The sequence below is a fragment of the Panthera onca genome, chromosome D3, assembly GCF_046562875.1.
Source record: "Panthera onca isolate mPanOnc1 chromosome D3, mPanOnc1 haplotype 2, whole genome shotgun sequence".
Taxonomy (NCBI): Eukaryota; Metazoa; Chordata; class Mammalia; order Carnivora; family Felidae; genus Panthera; species Panthera onca.
In genome coordinates, this window is record NC_138350.1 from 85,461,041 (window position 1) to 85,479,875 (window position 18,835).

General features: G+C 43.1%; 1 protein-coding gene across 5 annotated transcripts in view; it reads right to left on the minus strand.

The window, feature by feature from the left end:
• CD226 (CD226 molecule) overlaps positions 1-15,330 on the minus strand; it is a 90,383-nt gene extending 75,053 nt beyond the window's left edge. Inside the window, exons 1-4 of one of the 5 annotated variants that reach the window (XM_078435153.2) lie at positions 15,001-15,295; positions 7,351-7,565; positions 1,588-1,659; positions 995-1,333 (exon numbers count right to left, since the gene is read on the minus strand). In XM_078435153.2, the coding sequence (XP_078291279.1) occupies positions 995-1,333; positions 1,588-1,633 (385 nt within the window). In that variant the 5' untranslated portion in view covers positions 1,634-1,659; positions 7,351-7,565; positions 15,001-15,295. Of the gene's footprint in view, positions 1-994; positions 1,334-1,587; positions 1,660-7,350; positions 7,566-15,000 lie in introns of all 5 variants that reach the window. The other 4 variants (XM_078435156.2, XM_078435157.2, XM_078435155.2 and 1 more) reach the window with 4 other exon arrangements.
• Between the last annotated feature and the right edge of the window lie 3,505 nt (positions 15,331-18,835).

The window sequence follows — 18,835 nt, forward strand, 5'->3', positions numbered from 1 at the left end:
AAGCACTCTAGCAGATGTCACATAATGTGTTCTGCTGAATGTCCACTTGGGATATAATTTTAGAGGCCCCAGACAAGAAACACAGAGTTCCAAACTATTTCCTTCCCTAGACTATTGCTGGCATCTGAAAATTTCATAGTTATTTTGTATCAAAAACACAGGAAATAATCATAGTTACAATAATAATACCTACCATTCCCTGACTACCATAGGCCAAGTTCTTTAACCATATGAACCCTAAGGCATTCAACAAAGAGAATGGTATTATTAACTCAGTTTGCTATTCAGAAGCCTGAGATTCAGAGGGATCGAACAGCTAACATAAGGTCATATAGAAAGCAAAGGCTAGGAAACCCACGTTTTTCTCATATAGCACACCCAATCCATGTGGCTATTACTCGAAGGATCAACTCACCACGCACCAAACCACAGACCCTGACAGACACAGCAGAAAATATCCAAGAGATCGTTCGATTCTTTCTGAAATGACACTTCACAATTTCTGACGGGTCCTCTCTTGTGGAATTTGCATGAAGCTAAAAATGACGCCAGCGTATGAACTCTGCTCAGATTCACTAATAAGTCTAGATTTGGTGTTACAGAAAGGGTTTGAAGCCAGCTCGGAGTGCCTGGTGGAAGGAAGCCGCATCCCATTGCTGGAAAGACGTGCAGAAGGGGAGGTGCCCGGCTGCCGAACCCAAACGTTGCCAACATCAGTTAAATCTAGGCTTGAGTCATGGCTGAGACAGTACAAACCTGAGCTTTCCCCCGAATACACCCAAATCTGTGAGGTTTTATTCTACTCAGAAATGATAGCACATGAACAAAGATGAAATTAATTCACAGAATTTCTTTAGAGCAACGATATCGTAAGATCTAGAAGTGAAATTGGAAAATACCATGAAAACATGATAAAGCATTTCATAGCTTCTACTTGGGCTTTAGGAATCAAATGCTGTAGATGGGTAAATGGGTAAATAAAATGTCCACTTACCTGATGCAACCACCCGGATCACCTTTTCCCAATGCCCATATGGGAAAGTATGAAGTAAACAGGAGTAGTAGCCAACATCAGCCTCAGAGACATTATGGAAGGTCAGGGTCATATCATTAGCAGCCATGGTAGAATTTAAGAAGTAAACCCTATCAGCATAGGGTGTTCTTATAATCACACCATAGGCAGGGCTGAATATGGCTATGGACTCTCTGTCCGTGGTATTGATCTTGAACCACTCCATCTGGGTTAAGGTGTCCAGTGATGAGTACACACATTCTAGACTCATATTCTCAGCCAGTTTAACAGTCGTGTCCCAGAACATCTCTTCACATAGAGCTGAAACACACAACATCACATTTATTCAGTTAGGCTTGATGATTAAAACACCAAATAGATCCCTAAAGCTTATTCTAAGCTTTCTAAGACCTAGCAAGATAGCAAATGGCTAACAGTTTCTAACTTAACTTGTAGGTTTCCTGAACCAAGTGAGAAATTATCTGAGCCGAATAAAGAGCATTATAAATTCTAAACATGCCATGCTATAAGACTAAAAAAGAAGTAAATTTTTTAAATGAAGACATTATCTTTACCTCTGTATATGTGAACAAGAGCCAAGAAGAAAGCAAGATAATCCATCTCTGGAAACCGTTTGGGAGACTGGTCTATTAAAAAAAAAAGACAATTTTTATAATGTTACAGGCAGAGGCCCAGCACGATACACTGCTTCCTTCCTCTCAGATATTATCACTAGTGTCTTCTTTTTCTGAAGTGTAACACAGGAAAAAGGTCTTAGCTTCAAAGTCAGGTTTGCTCTCGCACAAGGGATGAGCAGATTTGAATCACTTCTCTCTCGGGGAAATAGCTTATTTTCAAGCTTTTAATTTCTACAAAGATTCATTCATTGAACAAATCAGAGAGTGGCTGAGGGCTTTCTCTTTCCCAAACTCTGCTCTAGGCAATAAGGATACAACAGTAAATTAAAAAAAAAAAAAAAAAAAAAAAGTCCTTGCCATCATGGAACTTACATTCTAGTGGGAGGAGACAGAAACTGAAATAAAAAAGTAGAATATGTAAGTTATAGGTGGTGAGTGCATGAGGGAAAACAAAGCAGGAAAGTGGGGATAAGCCAAGGCGGGTGGGAGTGTTACCCTTTAGACAGGAAGGCCCAGGAAGTCTTTACTGAGAACTTGACATTGGAGCAGAGACTGAGGGCAGGGGGAGGGGCCTCGGGCTCCAGAAGCTAGAAGGCTCCACCCGTGTGGACTGCTGCTGGGTTTGGCCTTCCCTTCACTTCTACCTCTTCTTTGACCTCGGGCATTTGCTTCGGAGGTGACGAAGGGACCACGGAAGGCCCTAAAGATACAAAAGTATCGTGGCTCAGGAGAGACACAAATCTACCACTGTGGGTGTTTTTTTTTTAACTTTTTATTTTCAAATCGTTATAGAGTCACAGTAATTTGCAAAGATAGTACAGAGAGGATCCAGGTAGGCTTGACCCAGTTTTCCCCAAGGGTTACATCTTATAGAATTCTGTACAATATCAAAATGTGACTGAGTTTTTAAGTTCATCATTGTTCCCTTCCCTTTCATGTAAAATATCAGTTTGGTTTCTTAAGGACTTGTTAGGAACCTATCATCCATGTCAGTATCAAAAAAAAATGCATTATTGCCTCTATAATGAGAGGAGTTATATGAATGCATTTAGCCCTGATGAGGGTCAAAATAGAAGGTGGGTAAGAATTGGCAAGAAGGGGAAGCATGAATGAGTAAAGACCATGTTGCCTAAGGTCAACTCTGAACCTCTGGTTCAGTCCCAAAGTCTATCAGTAGGTGTCCACTGCTCAGCATGAGTATCTCACGTGGGAACTTTTTCAAGAAGCAAGAAATCAGCAGCACAAAACTCTGCTGAATACATATAGTACTGTGTACTGCCACCTTATATTTGCATAGCATTCTATTTGCCAAAACCTTTCACATCTACAGTATTATTTGCACCCATAACAGCTGTGCGATGAAGTCAGGTGAGGTATCTCTGTTTTGCAAGTAATTAAAAAAAAAGAAAAACCAATCTGTCCAAAATATTAGGGAGCTGTGCCAGGTACCCTGCTTAGACCCTGGAAATGCAAGTATGAGAAAGACTTGGTCTCTGCCCTCAAGTCACACAGTAATATATTGGCTCAGACAGATTGCAGAGGTAGTCTATTATAATAAAACCTGATAATTCTATAGAAGTCAAATTTGAACAAGTTTTATGACAGCCCAGAGAGGGAACAATTCATTCTAATAGATTCAGAAAGGTTTCATAGGGGAAAAAAAAAAAAAGCACCAGTTCTGGGCTTTCCAACCTCACACTTTATAAGTAGAGAAGGAGGAGAAGGAGATAAAGGTGTGACAACATAGGACATTTTCAGGAAATGGTGTGACTGTGGTCTAGGGGGTGGGAAAGGGACAAAAACTATGTCAGGTCTAGACTGAACGTATCTTGGACACCCAGGGAGGAGTTCAAACCTGGCCATCAGAAGCCACGGCATCCAGCTTACATCTGTAACTCCAGCACCAAGCACAGTCCCTAGGACGCATGTCTAGGGCATAAATAATCACAACTCTGACAGCAACACAGAGTCACTAAATATCTTGTAGAGGGAAGTGATGTGGACAGTTTTGCATTTTTGAAAGATAGCCCGGATGCCTCTGGAGAATGGATTGAGATGGCAAGAGCATTGAGGATTTATATCTGAGTCAAGAAAATTAATTCCATCTATCAAATATTAATTACAGAACTTCCTCTTGATAGGTACTGACAGAAAATAAAGCTATAAAACCTAAGTTAGACCCAGTCCCGAGAATTCCCGAAGCCCTCAAGAAAGTGTCCTCCTAACTGCTCCCCTGTTGCACCCACCAAGTGCTGCTGCCACAGACCTGTGTCCCTTCACACACACACACAGTACCTAGAATGATCTCGCGACAGACACTGCATGGTCTATCCCGTTCAAAATACTTAGTATCTCTTACTATTAATAACGTGAAAAGACAACCTAAAGAATGGGAAAAAATTTCTGCAAATCATACTTCTGATGAGGGTCTACGATCCAGAATATATAAAAGACTCTTACAACTCAACAACAAAAAGACAAAGAACCCAATTTAAGAACGGGCAAAAACTTGAATACACATTTCTCCAAAGAGGATACAGAAGCCGACGACAAACACATGAAAAGATGCTCAGCGTCACAAGTCATTAGAAAAATGCAGATGAAAACCGCAGAGGTACCACATTCCACCCACTAGGATGGTTATAATCAAAACTAAGGAAAATAATAGTGTCGACAAGGATGTAGAGCGGTGAGCTCCCTGTGCACAGCTGGTAGGCATGTAAAATGGCGCAGCTGCCGTGGAAAACAGTTTGCCTGTTCCTCAAAAAGTTAAAACACAATAACCGTATGACCCAGCAATTTCACGCCTGGGTTTATGCCCCCCAAAAAACAGAAAACAAGTACCCAAATACTTGTACACCAAACTTCATAGCAACTCTATTCACAAAAGCCAGAAAGTGGAAACGACCCAAATGTCCTGCAACAGAAGAATGGATAAGCTAATTGTGGTATATCCACACAATGGAATATTACCCAGTCATGAAAAGGAATGAAATACTGATTCCTGTTGTGACATGAATGAACCTTGAGAACATCATGCTAAGTGAAAGAAGGCAGATACAAAGAGGCTCAAATTACAAGATTACATTTATATAAAATACCCAGAATAGGTAAATTTGTAAAGAAAGAAACCAGATTGATGATTGTCTGGGGCTTAAAGGAGAGGAAATGGGGAGTGACGGCATAAGGTATGGGGTTTTCTTCAGGGATGATAAAAATGTGTTAGAACTTGATAAAGACAGTATTTGCAGCACATGGTGAATGTACTAAATGCCACTCAATTGTGCCCTTAAATTTTAGGATGTACGGATTTCACTTCAATAAGAACAGCAAGAATCCAGATTCACCTCAGGTCTTTCCAGTTCCAGAAACCACCACATTTTGCTGTTGGCCTTGCATTCATTGATATCACGTGGCCCCTCAACCACCCTGGGCCACAAACGCGCACTGAGCCTCACGGGACATGCTGAGAATAGAGCCCTGTCGCACACCTGTGCCACAACTTTCCAACAGATGGAAATAGATGATACAGAATGCAGTCCAGTTGTCAGATATGTGATTTATGATGTAAGGAATCACTAAGTGCTTATTGACCAAATGTCAAAACATTATTTGTATTAATGCTATATATATACACATACACATACATACATGGTGTGTGTGTGGTCAGGATTGGGTAAGGTTAGTACAGGAGCAGGTAGAGAGGTAAGAGGGACAAAGGGACACAGCAGATGTGTCCAACAACCTACTGACCGGGGATCCTACAAGACATTAGATGTAACATAGCATCATCCACTCTCACGGGCTCCTACAACCTTCAGTGAATTCCATCCCCACCCACCCCCTGCCCCCCCGGCAGCAAAGAATCAGGGCTTTGGGAGCATTAGGAGAAAAGGGGGATGAACTGACAATAGCCTGCAGTAACCCCTTCATCCCCAAGGCGTCCAAAGCCAACTTGGTCAAGAGGCGGAGAGAGCGGACGGGCGCTCGCACTCTGAGGTGACTAAAGTCGGGGGACCCGGAGGCTACAGATCCGAATGAAAGGCGCAGAAAGACCTGTGGCCGAGTTCGGCCGTTACAAGCTGGCTAAGGACGAGCCCTATTCATCAGCATCTAACCAAAGACAAATAGAGACTGTGCTTGAGCTATTTTTGTGGTGTAGCGAGCCATTTTTTGCATGATTTATGAAGGAATTTTGGCTTGAGGTTTTCTTTCTAATAGAGCTGTTCTGTACAAAAGAGCTTCATCCTCAAGGAAGTCATTAATCAAAATATTACCAGATTCCTCCCCTGTCGCACATGTCCCAGCTAACCACGTAAGTATGAGTTCATCTCACAAGTCCGCCTTCCACTGCATGCTCCTGGGTGACCCGGGCGGGGTGACCACCTTCAGATAATGTGGTTTCCTTCTCTCGGGCTGTCGACACGGGCAGACGCTTCTCTGTCTCCGCAGCCTCGTTGCTTCCGCCATCTGCAGTATGTTCTGCTTTCGCCGACGTCTGTGCCTTTTCTGATCATTGGGAGGATTCTAGTCTCTCCTCAACTCCCCATGCAGGTAACCCACCCCATCTCCTGCAGGAACACCTGACGTGGGTGGTGGGGAAGCCGCTCCCCTCTGCTGTCGTTCCACACTTGCTTGGACACCTACTGACAATGCTGGAGAGCAAGGGGTCTGCCCAACACAAAGCCTGTGCTAGACTTTGAGAAGAAGGGACTGAGGCTCAGAAGAGTTTTGAGCGTGTGGGGTCCTTTGTTCCCACCCTTTTGTTCCCGGATGTGAGGTTTGTGCATCTCTAGCTGAGACGTTGGGATGTTCTTGTTGTCGGGAGGCCCAGAGTGCCGACAAGACTTCGACAGGAGTGTTGTAGTCTAGGGCTCCGCTCCCTGCCTCAAAGCGTCTCCGTAAGAGAATCTTTCCAACAAGGGACGCGTGGCTTCCCTCAGCCCACCATGCCCTTAGGACTTCGGCAAGTCACAGAGCCGCCCCAGGAGTTAGTCCCTGTCGAGGGACCGTCTGTTAAGGACTCACTTCCATTCAAAGCAGAGACCTCAGGTTGTCTTCAGTAGAGAACTTCCAGGGCAGGGTTCTGCCGACTATGGCTCAGGGGCTGAGTCCAGCCTACTGTCTGACCTTTATCAATAGTCTGGTTGGACTTGGCCTTGCTCACTTGCTTAAACATCGCCCATGGCCGTTTTTGCGCTCTGATGAGTAGCTGCAAAGAGACCGCGTGGCCTACGAAGCTGAAAATAGTAACTATGTGACCCTTGACGGAACAAGTTCACCAACCCCTACCGAGGGTAATAAATACTTAGAGAGCAGCATTGATTGCTTAAGTTCATCCTTGCTTAGTCTTGCTTGAAGGAAGGAAGGTTAAGCCCAATGGTGCAGACACTGGTAAAAGTAGCTCACTTTTCTGATTCTCAAGAACCATGCTATCAGAACCTACTACAAATACAGTTCTTCTAGAAACACACTGAGAGAAAGGACCTCACTGACTCCCTCGTCCTGCACTGTGCCCATCATTGAATTTACAGGTTCATGGAGCATCAGCCATCCAGCCAATTACAGCTTTTTCCGTAGCTCCTTTCCTGACGAAGCTACTTACATCATGTCACCCACGGCCTCCGTTCCGCTGCACAAGATTAACCTTGAAAGTGTGAACTCGGCCACAGAGACTCTTGTTTCTAGGAGGTTACTTACCTTGAGATGTGAGTTCTGCTCGCTCTAACTCTCCTTTCCCGACGTGTCTCTGGTTAAGGGCTTCCTGTTTGTCATGCCCTCCTTGCCTCGCCCCTGCTCTCCACTGGCAGTCTGCTGCTCTCCTCGAGTGGTGGGCACTGGAGAAACAGCTGGGGCTCTGTCCCTGGGCCCAGAGCTCTTGGCCTCTTCTCGCCACCAAACTCCTTCAGGTGCGGCTGAAGCAAAGCATTAATTATCTCACCAAGCAGTGCTTTTTGAAGGATTAAAACTAGCCAAGAAGTGCACCTGCTTCCGGAAGCATCTTTACCATTGTAGCTCTTCAGGTTGACTCCACACTCGGGTGGAGTTCTGTCCTTCTCCTCCCCACCCCCCTAAAATTCTACCGTGGGGAACGATGTGTTTCTCATCCTCTGTTCTAACCTGAAACTACACACGAAAACTTTCAGTTAATTACTTTGCCTTTTCTTCCCCATTTGTTTTCCTGCCAATCAAAGCACTTCATATTCAGAAGCCTCTGAAGTGCAGGAGGCTTCTTATCGCTGCCCCTATCTAGGTGTGTTTCCATCCTACCTTCTAGATACTCTTTTCGGTTTTGTGTTTGAATCTCCCACTCTGACACAGGAACCGCACAAGTTGGCATTTGCTAACAACTCTTCCTGCAAGTTTAGCAGCTTCTCTGTCTTCAAAATGCAATTGGTTCTAAGTTGTTCCAGAGGGAAACGGGGTGAGTTTTATTTGCTCTTCTGATTTGCTAAGTGATGGAGATTTCCTGTTGGTTAAACCACCACAAGGGACTGTGGTTGGACTGGAGTTCGTGTAATTCCCAGAAATACTGGGCAGGGAGGCTGGCGTCTGCAGAGGAAAAGGCACTCCTGGGGGCCAGCCAGCCCCGCACGTCTCCCTGTGCATCACACATGCAGGTCTGGCCTCTTCTGTGGACCACACGCATGTCTGAAAGCATGGAAGAAGAAAATACAGCTGCCTGTCATTGCACAAATGATTTTTGAGCGGGTACTGTGGGACAGACGAATCCCTCTAAAACACCCGACTCGTGTCACTCTCTTGGATACCTCACCATCCTCAAAAGAATATCCAAACTTCTTACTGACTTACCAGGCTGGATAAGATTGATCTCTATCATCTTTCCAACCTCATGTCTTATACTTCACTCACCCCCATCCTCCACTCCAGACCCACCTAGTATCGTACATTTTGGGGAACACCTTCTGACAGGGCAGGGGCTTTGCACATGGGGTACCTTTGCTTTGACTTCTCTTACCCCCTCCCACAGGGAGGCCTCAGCTCAGACATCCCTTACGGGGTTGCCCATGCCGGGGTAAGTCCTCCTTCTGTGAGTTCACAGATAATCCTTACTGAATCACTCATCACATCCTTTGTAACTGTCCATTTATTTGCTGCATTTCTTCTGAGAGCCTAATAAGGCCCTTCAAGTTGAGGATGAGGTGTTGTTGAGCCTATCCATTGAGCCTTGCATGGTGCCTGGCACATATCTGTTAGATTAATATTTGTTGAAAGCAGGTGAAGCAATGGACTCTACCTATGAAATTTCATAGTAGGTGGTCTCTACACTGATCACAATCCAGAAGCCATCCTGTTTCCAGTGTGTGGTCTTTTCTTTTGCCTCATCTATTTCTCCAATTAATAAGACAAAAAGAAGCCTTGATCCAAAGGGCACAAAGACGTTCGCAGGACAAACTCAAAGATAAATGTTCCCGACTGGGGCCAACTCTTTCTCAAAATGATTCAATGGGCCCTGAACGGAACCTCAAACCTATCAGCTAAAACAGTCACTGTCTACCCAAATGATTCACATCACACCGAATGTCAGAGCTCACTGCAACATTGGACGCCACTTACACGTATGGGCTTGAAAACTGGTTTTGCCAGTTTTCAAACACCCAGACATATAAATCCAGATTTATACAGGCTAGGTACTTTTCCTAAATTTCTCTATCTTTTATAATTACTTCCTAATTCATCACCCACATGCAAACACGCACACACCATCATCATCACCAGCATCATTATCACCATCATCATCCTCACTTTCACCCATATCCCGTCATAAAGTTATTGCTATTATTAAGAAAGTAAAAATGGAGGCAGCTTTTCTTGTTTCTCTGTAGGGTCCATCACTTCTGGTTTCTTTATCCTTCTTGGGGCTCTTGGAATTTTGTAATATAAAGAACCTAAGAATTAGCCTTGTATCTGCTCCTGGGGTATATAGGCATCCCAGTATCTTGGCGCCAGGAATGCAATATTGCCCTCCTTGACGTGAAGCTACATAATCTTACTAAGCAATTAGGGGAGATGTTAAAAGACCACATGACCAACAATGAATCCCAAAATAAGCAATAAAAACATCCTGGGACAAACGAAACTGCTTACACCTCCAGAGAACACCTGTCCTAAGTGTTCCAACCAGGAGAACAAATGGAGGTGAAGACAGGGCAAATTTGTGGGACAGAATGAAGATTATCTACCGCTCACAGAGATGAACAAAATTCCTCCCTGCAGTGTTTTCTAGTGACCCTTATTAAGGAGCTTTCAACAGTTTAAGAGTAAAAATACTCTTTAACATTACCATTTGTTGACAGAAATAGGAAACACAGCTAAAGTCATCACATCACTGGATGGAGTATTACATTAACTACCTCCTGCCTGTCTGAGGTCACCAGGGCGCCAACTCATTATTCTAACACATGGTAAGTAAAGGGAAAAGCAAGCGTTTATCCTTCTTTTCCTGCACAAATTGCATTTCAGGGCGACCTAAGTTTCTTTTTATAGAAAAATGTCAGCTACTAAGTGGAAAAAACAATAATAGATATTATTTTTAATTGCTATTTTGTCACTCCTATTAAAATAATAGATTGTGACAATTGTTACTGGATACTAAAGCCATTAGGTGAAAAGTTAATGGGAACTTTTTATAATAAAATATACTGATGATTAATAATACCTGATCAACCCTAACCTCACTAAAGTGGTATAACCAGATAGATAGCAGGGGATTTGGGGATAAAGCAAGAAGAAAACAGCACCACCTGAAAAGATGTCTCACCAAAGCAACTGAACCTGAATCCAGCCCAGCATCTAGAAGGAGCTAGTAGTGTCTAGGAAATACAGGGAAGAGAAGAATGGGTTAAAAGCACCATGAGGAAGCAAGAGATACTACAGAACAATGTCTTGGGTTCTCAATAAACAAATGGCAATTATGATTAACATAAGAAAATATAACTTAATCCAGCAAATGCCAAAAGGTGCTTGATAGCTTTAAATATCCTTTCCTGATTAAAAACAAAACAAAACAAAGCAAAACTCAGAGCAGTTTTAGAATTTAATTAACATAATAAGGAAAACTGGTTAGAAACTAATGCCAGACTTGATGGTAAAACCCTAGAAGCAGCTCAGTTCAATTCCTAAGTACGACAAGAATGACCACTGTCACTGCCAATATCTAACATTGTCCTGGAAGTTCCAACTGATATTATAGGTTGAAAAAAAAGAATAAGAATTGTAAATACTGAGGAATTATTTTGACTTTATTATTACTTGTAGATGGTCAACCTAGAGAATACAAAAGAATCAAATAAAAACTGATAAAACAATAAATAAAGGGTCTAGCAAAATCATTTTATAAGACTCAACACCTTTATTTTGTGTAGCAAAAAGTACACATATATGTACATATGTATGTATATGTGTGTATATATATATATATATATATATATATATATATATATATATATGTGAGTGTGCCTCAAGAATACGTAGCAATTATACAAAATGTATATATCATATCTAATGAAGTAACATAAGTCTTGAATAAAAGATAATATATTATGTTCCTGTATAATGAGATCCAATTTGGGGAAAACACATTGAAAAAAAAAATGTTAATTAACCTGAAGTTTTCTAATCTCTTCCATCTCTGAGTAGGTCAGTCTGTGAAAGACTTCATGAGGTTCTTGCTGACCCCACTCTACAAGAGATTGTGGAGGCCGTGGAGGCAGTGAGGTGCTTTTCCTCAGCATCTAGCATGGTCTGTGTGTATGAGTGTTCACAGAATAAAGGTGATCTTGATGAGCAAAAGCTTTAAATGCATAAGAGCAAATTGCATTTTTAGCAATAAGAAAAATGAAGCAAGGCACTTTGCATACCAGGTATTAAAATATATGATAAAGCTTACAATGTTAAAACAAAGTGTTTTATCCTATAAGAATTGATAGTTCGAAAGCAGACCCAAAGAATGACAGATTTTCAGGGGTAGAGATTCGAATGTGACTAGACGAACGAAGAACACTGATGCCGTGAAACGGTGGCTGAATGCACGGTCCTGGCCAAATGCTGGGAAGCTAAGAAAATCTGAGAGAATTTTCCCCTTGGGGCCTTGTTGGGCCAACACCCTCCTCCACACCTCCTCTAACACCCTATATTTCTCCAGTGGATTAATCGCCTGTGGGCCATGAGTTCATCATGGTCTACACATTGGAAAATCTCCCCCCTTTACCTCTCCAATGAGAAGACATTATTGCCATGATCATAAATGGCAGTCACGTCAAACCATAAGAAAATGGAAAATAAGGAAAATGTGTTCACCAACATAGATCCTGGGAATAAGGCAGATGCCACTAACAAACCCAGAAACACAACACTCTGCAAGGCATCCCAATGAGCACCTCTAGCCAAAGACTCTGTCACTGGAGAATGTTGGTACTTATTCAACTAGAACAAATGGCATGCTTGCATTTATACAAATGTTAGGAATTAAAGGTGTTGCTGACCTAAAAAATAAATACGGCTTAGTGACCTTATGTGGCCCAGATGGCCAATCTGAATGGAAACCAGGGTCCCTTCAACGATTTCAAAACAAGTTTACCTCTACAGGACAGGAGGGAATCTGTTACGTTCCTGTATTTGGCCACATTACAGGAAGACTATCTGTAGAAACCACGTCGCCAGTCTAATACAATCAGGCTTGAAATAAGAAGTAGTAAATCATACATACCACAAATACAGAACTTTTTCATCTGAATTCTCTCCTGCTAAAGAGTGAGTTAGTGAAAGAAGTAATTATATCTGTGGCAGAAAGTCAGCTTGCCCAAGAAGCCAGAGGAAGCCTCATTCAGGAAGAATATCGAGAGTACTACCAAGCAAAGGAAGAGGCCCGTACATACTTCTGGAAAAGAAGAAGCCTCACTCTCTTGGATGCTTCAAATAATTACAGAATATAAAATACTCTCTTCCTTAAACTGACTTTGTCTCCTGTGAATGTTTTGCCTTCTTTTCAACATTAACATCTAATTTCCTATGTCACCCAGTGTTCCAGTTGATGAGGATTGTGTAGATATTTCATGTATGTGTAAAAATGTTTTCTCATAATTAATTAAAGTTGCATTAAGTAAAGTGTAATTAGGTCACATGGCAAAAGATTTTTCAGCAATGAACAGAGAGTGAATGGTTGCTCTGTAAGTCATGCTGTCAAGCCTCTTTCTTATAAACCCGGAGTTAATTGCAGGTTAAAAAAAGAAGTACAGGTTTTCAGCATACGATAACGACGACATTTCAGTTCATCCGAGAAAGAATGGATTGTCTACCAGATGGTATTAGAGAAACTGACTTACCAGTGGGAAAAGCTGAAGTCAGCTCCTTATAGACTTTGGTCCTTCCCTGGGCTGCACAACCCGTATACACCCGCTTGAGAGGCCTACAGCTTGCATCTGGGTGTAGGACCTACGCTCTGCCAACTACATTTATACCCTAAGAACTCAAATTTGGGGCACCTGGGTGGCTCAGTCAGGTAACCATGGGACTCTTGATTTCTGCTCAGGTCATGATCTCACAGTTCATGGGTTCGAGCCCTATGGTTTCTTCCTACTCGTTCGGGGCTGTGCATGAAGCCTGCTTGGGATTCTCCCTTTCTCTCTCTCTCTCTCTCTCCCTTTGTTCTTCCCCTGCTTGTGTGCATGCATCTGTGTGCACATGTGTGCGTGTGTGCATACAATTTCTCTCTCTCTCTTTCTCTCTCTCAAAATATAAAAATAAAAAGAATTCCAATCTGAAGCCTGGGGAGTTGCAACAAGAAAGCACCAGGGCTACGAGGTCCATTCTGGCCCGAGGTCTGCAGGCTCGGGGCCCCACAAATCCAGAGCCAGCTGCACACAGTGGAGCGGGTGTGCTGGTGTGCACACTAGCAGGGAACAGGGCCCCAGCCCAAGCATCGGCTGCAGGGATGGAGGTGCTCACCAGGTCTGGTGGGTGGCCCTGGAGGAAGTGCGGTAAGCCCAGGGGCGCTCAGCAAGCTTCTCCCCCGCCCCATTCATTCTGCAGCCTGCTCTGAGTCCTCTACCCTTTCAGTAAGTTGCTTCCTTCTCAACTCAGAAGGAAGTCCTTGGGGAAGTTACAACTAAGAACCCTGATCAATTTGCTCACCTGTTACAGCAGAATACATTTCAAATCTATTAATAATTTGAATAAGAAAATTATTCTAGGGGTGCCTGGGTGGGTCAGTCAGGTGACTGACTCTTGATTTCAGTCATGATCTCATGGTTCCTGAGTTGAGCCCCATGTCGGTTCTGCACTGAGAGAATAGAGCCTGCTTGGGATTCTCTTTCCCACTCTCTGCACCTGTCTGGCTTGTGCACTCGTTCCCTCTCTCTCTCTCTCTCTCTCTCTCTCTCTCAAAAATAAATAAATAAATAAATAAATAAATAAGAAAAAGAAAGAAAAATATTCTAAAAATTAAAGGATATATTTTATAAGCCTGAGGACAGAGATGGATTCTTGAGTTGGACATCACACACACACATATAAAATACATTAAGATACATACATATTAAGGTGTATATATCTTATACCAAAGTCAGGGCAATTTTTTCTACATAAAAATTCACAACTCCGACATGGTAAACATTATACACTAATGAGACACAACAGTAATATTTTCTAAGTGTAAAGTGCTTAAATATCAGCGACCAAGAAAATCCCACAAATACCCATAGAAAAACAGGCAATAGACATTAAACATCAATGCATATAAGAGCAGATACAAACAGAAAAATGTAAAAAAGTATTTAATCTCACCAGTTATGATCAACAAACAGTAAAACAATGGCATACTAATTTTTGCACATCACATGTGCAAACATAAATGAAGAGAACGATAGTGACCGTTGTTAACAAGGGTGAGAGGAAACACTGATAGCCAGATGCTGTTGGGTCAGTGTAAACGGGTAAGCATTTTCTATAGGCAAGAGTTAAGCAGCATATATAAAAAATTTGACTTGTTAAATCCTCTGACCCAGCCAAGCTTCCTCAAGATATTTATCCTAAGGATGAAAAAATTCAGCCAATCTAGCAAAGATCTGGCTTTTAAATGTACAAGTGTTTATTGTAGCATTATTTTTCTTAATATAAGTTGAGAAACATCAATATTACCATCTCCAGCAGACTGGTTCAATTAATGAACTGTGGTGACTCCATAGGAGGGACACTGCTGCTCTCCCATGGCTATCCAGATCTATATTCCGACATGTAAAATACCTATGGTATCCTAAGTAGAGAACTTTTTTCAACACACATACGCCCATAAAAAGAAGCCAATAAATGAGTCATTCTGAAAAACGGTACCTGGAGTAAGAGCGTGCACCGTGCTTCTCAGCTGGTTTTAGCACCAGCAGGGGCTCAGCGGGCTGAACTCGGGGCTCCTTTGTCTACTGTCCTCTATCTTCCTGCTTCATTTATATCCTTCCCTCTGCTGACGGTCTCAAGATTTCAAGGAAATAAATACTTACACGAACATTTTCAGGACTCCTGACCTCAAGCATTAGAGCCTGCTAACAACCAAGTTCCTCTTTGGGAATCTAAGTGACCCCAGGAAGTGGCAGACAGCCATGCTCCGTGGATGGACAAGGACTTGTACGATCTACTATCTCTGCCCTCCAGCCATCCGGACAGACTCCATTCCTTTCTCCTCTATTTCCTATTTGATAACATTCTCTCTGCATTACGGTTAGTGAGAGAGCGTGAGAATTACCCCCATTAACAAAAGAGTATGGGCTTTGCAGAGGACTTGCGTTCAAACCCCAATCCATCCTGGACTAGCTGCGGGGCCCACAGTCACAAGCACGTTGGTGGCAGCACAGACTGCCGAGCCTCAGTGGGACACCCAGACAGGCAAACAAACACCAACCTCGTGTTACAGGGCCAAGTGCACCCCACCCTTAGCGGGGCCCAACTGGGGCCCCTCCAAGACACGAAGTGTTGAAAAGCTTGTTTGGCTTCTTGCACTGTTGGTATCAGCTACATCCAAACTCATTTAAAGGAATTTCAACTTTCCCAAACAGCGCAAAACATATATGTGCCTAAATTAAAATAGATACTTGCTGGATATTTCTGTTGCAAATTTCTAACTTTTCTTATTGTCATGATAGCTGTCCCCTGCATTGCTGGTGCCCCGAGGACAGTTTTGTCTGTAGTTGGGTAATGTAGCTTATATTTGAGCTGTTTAGTTAGCATTTTCAGCACAATCATTGTCCCCTTAGTTCGTCACCATCACAGGGTCCTGGATAAGGGAAGGTCTCCTGCCTTGGCCACACAATACACCACAGTTTCTGGAATTGGAACCAGGAGCAGATATAGTCTAATGTGGATGGGACTGCACCTCTCAGGCTCCCTGGATGTCTCCAACATACAGCTTATCAATAGCCTTCCATTTCACTTTCCAGTGTCTTAGTTTGGATGATAAACTCTATGTTCATCTGGAAAGCCACCCTAGTTGGCTGTGGGTTTAAAGTCTCATGTCCCGGATCGCTTCAGTCTTGGACAAGCTGGTTACCATTGACCCAGCAGTGACCAAGACCACCGAGTGCGAGAGCTCCCAGGTGCTGGGGCTGGGTCTAGCCCACCATCGCTCCTGGTCAGCTCACTTGGGAAGCTGTGTTGTCTTTTTTACTCAGCCCTCAATGAGGATTACCCCTACCCATCAGAAAGCTTCTGACCCTGCTGACTCTCAAAGGGGCAGGGCTAGAGTCGCCATCCACTTCTTCCTGGTCCATGTGGCCTCTTTGAAAGGTTGAAAACCCTGTCCCCGAGGCCACCAGGTTCTGTGAAGGGCAGGCTAGGTAAGCCAGACTGACAGTCCTTCCATTCTTTTACCTCAGAGCAATGGGAACCTCCCCGCTTTATGCATACCCATTCTAAGGAGGTAAGCAGTGATCATTCTGGAAGCAAAATGATGTCCTGGGGTGGCCCTCTCTTTCATCCTCTAGATAAAGAAGAAGCCATCTCCTTTTTCAAAATGAGCAGATGAACCAGTATATAAATAAATACTTCACATTCCTTCTAAATTGATGCCACTCTGTATGTCAAATTGTGCCTCTTGTTTATTTTTTTTCAGCTTTGTGTCTGTCTCTGGACTTCCCAGCTTGAACATCAGTTCCTTGGGCGCAAAGACTACCTGGTTCACTGTTGTGTCCAAGATGCCCAGCCCTCCTGGTTTGTCCAGGACCAAGCAGTTTCCCAGGACACCAGACTTCCAGTGCTAAGACCAGAACAGTCTCAGGCAAAGCTGGGTATTCATTCAGCCTAGCTGTATCCCCAGTCTGAGGGCAACACCTAGCATGTAGCATGTGTTCAATAAACAACAATCATAACTGTAATCAGATCAACTCTTACTCTGCAAGTTTGTTTTCAGAATTTAAAGAGAGAAGAAAAGTGCCAAGATGGCCATCAGGACCTTGATATTATGAGTGTCCTCCCCACAGGGCTCTCATTCTGACCTGGGAGGAGACAGGATGCTGTGGTTGACCACATGTGCCAGCTCATGTCCTGGTCAAGCAGCACCACAGTCTTCTTCCATATTACCCCTTCTCTTTCAGGGGCCTGGAACACCAGGCCTGCATCTACCAGACCCATGCCAACAGGATTCCAAGTTCAATTTTGCCAATGAAAGGCACTTGCATGAGACCTGGAAATCAAAAGAGAAGTAGGATTTGATATCTACCCACTGATGTCGCACTGTCTCTAAATTTATGTTTATTGTTATCCTCCGGCAGTGGCGGGCAGGTGTGAGGGCTTTGTAGGCGGGAGGTGTGAAGCAGCCTCCCTGCCAGAGTCTGTCTGGAAGTCTGACATGTCTGTGCCGGAGGCAGCCGTGAATGGGCCAGCAGGGCCCCAGCCCGGAGGCAGCCGTGGATGGGCCAGCAGGGCCCCAGCCCGGAGGCAGCCGTGGATGGGCCAGCAGGGCCCCAGCCCGGAGGCAGCCGTGGATGGGCCAGCAGGGCCCCAGCTCCGTCTTCACAGGCAGCAACACCACACCTCTGAACCTCTTCCCTAGTCTCACCTCCTCCCACTCACCTCTCTGCCTTCCTCTTCCACTTTAAGGAGCCTGGGATTGTACTGAGACTACCTGTACAATTCAGAACAATCTCCCTAACTCAGAGTCCTTGACTTTAATCATATCTGCCAAGTCCCTTTCGCCATGAAAAAACAAAACAAAACAAAACAAAACATACTCACAGGTTCCAGGGATTAGGACAGGGACATCTTTGAGGACTCATTATTCTGTTGACCACAACAGCCAAATACAAATGAACTGATTTTCTTTTTTCTTCCCAAAAGCAGTGACTCTGGTTTATTCCAAGCCTTAGTATTTGGCACAGAAAATAAACAGTATTATCTCAGAAAATTCACTCATGGTGTTGAGTGCTGTGATATCCTGAGGGCTAATGGAAAAGATGATTTGGGGGGAAAGAATGAAAAAACAGATATAGAAATAAGGGAAATTTTAAATTAAAGCTAAGCAATACACAAATGCATACACATACATTTAATTTACTAACTAAAATATTAATTCATTAAAATATTTCCTGTCCAAATGTTTTTAGACTTTCTACCTTCTGGTAATGGTATTCTAGGCTCTTTGGTTCCCAAAGGTTAGGATCCAAAGGCACTATACCAAAAAATGAGAAATAAAATGAAAACAAATTTGGGCTATATTCTAACTCAGAGTCAAGTCCATAATTATGTGTACAGTGTGTTAAATCTTATACATTTGGCTTATTTTAAGTCATTTTACCAAGCTGCCCATTTGCTTAACTCTCTGCTATTGCAACCACATTTTCCTATTCTTCCATTCTTTAAGTTATGCTTATTGATTTCTCTAAGGACCTTTTCAATTCTTCCTTCTTGCATTGTTTTTCTCCTTCATTTTGTGCACCCGCATGCCTTTCTCTCTCTTAATTTCCTCTGAGGAGCCATTCTACCACTTCCGTGCCCTAAATAAAAAGCTGAGATGTTCTCAAAATCCAAAGTTGCATCATGGACATAATTCTCCTTGTAGTGTAACTGTGTAATCAGATCGCTCCTAACAACATTGATCAGATATCAGATTTTTGCATAAACAGACTGCAACTCAGTATTTTCCTGTACGTGTTAAAACAAATATTAAAATACCTATTATTTT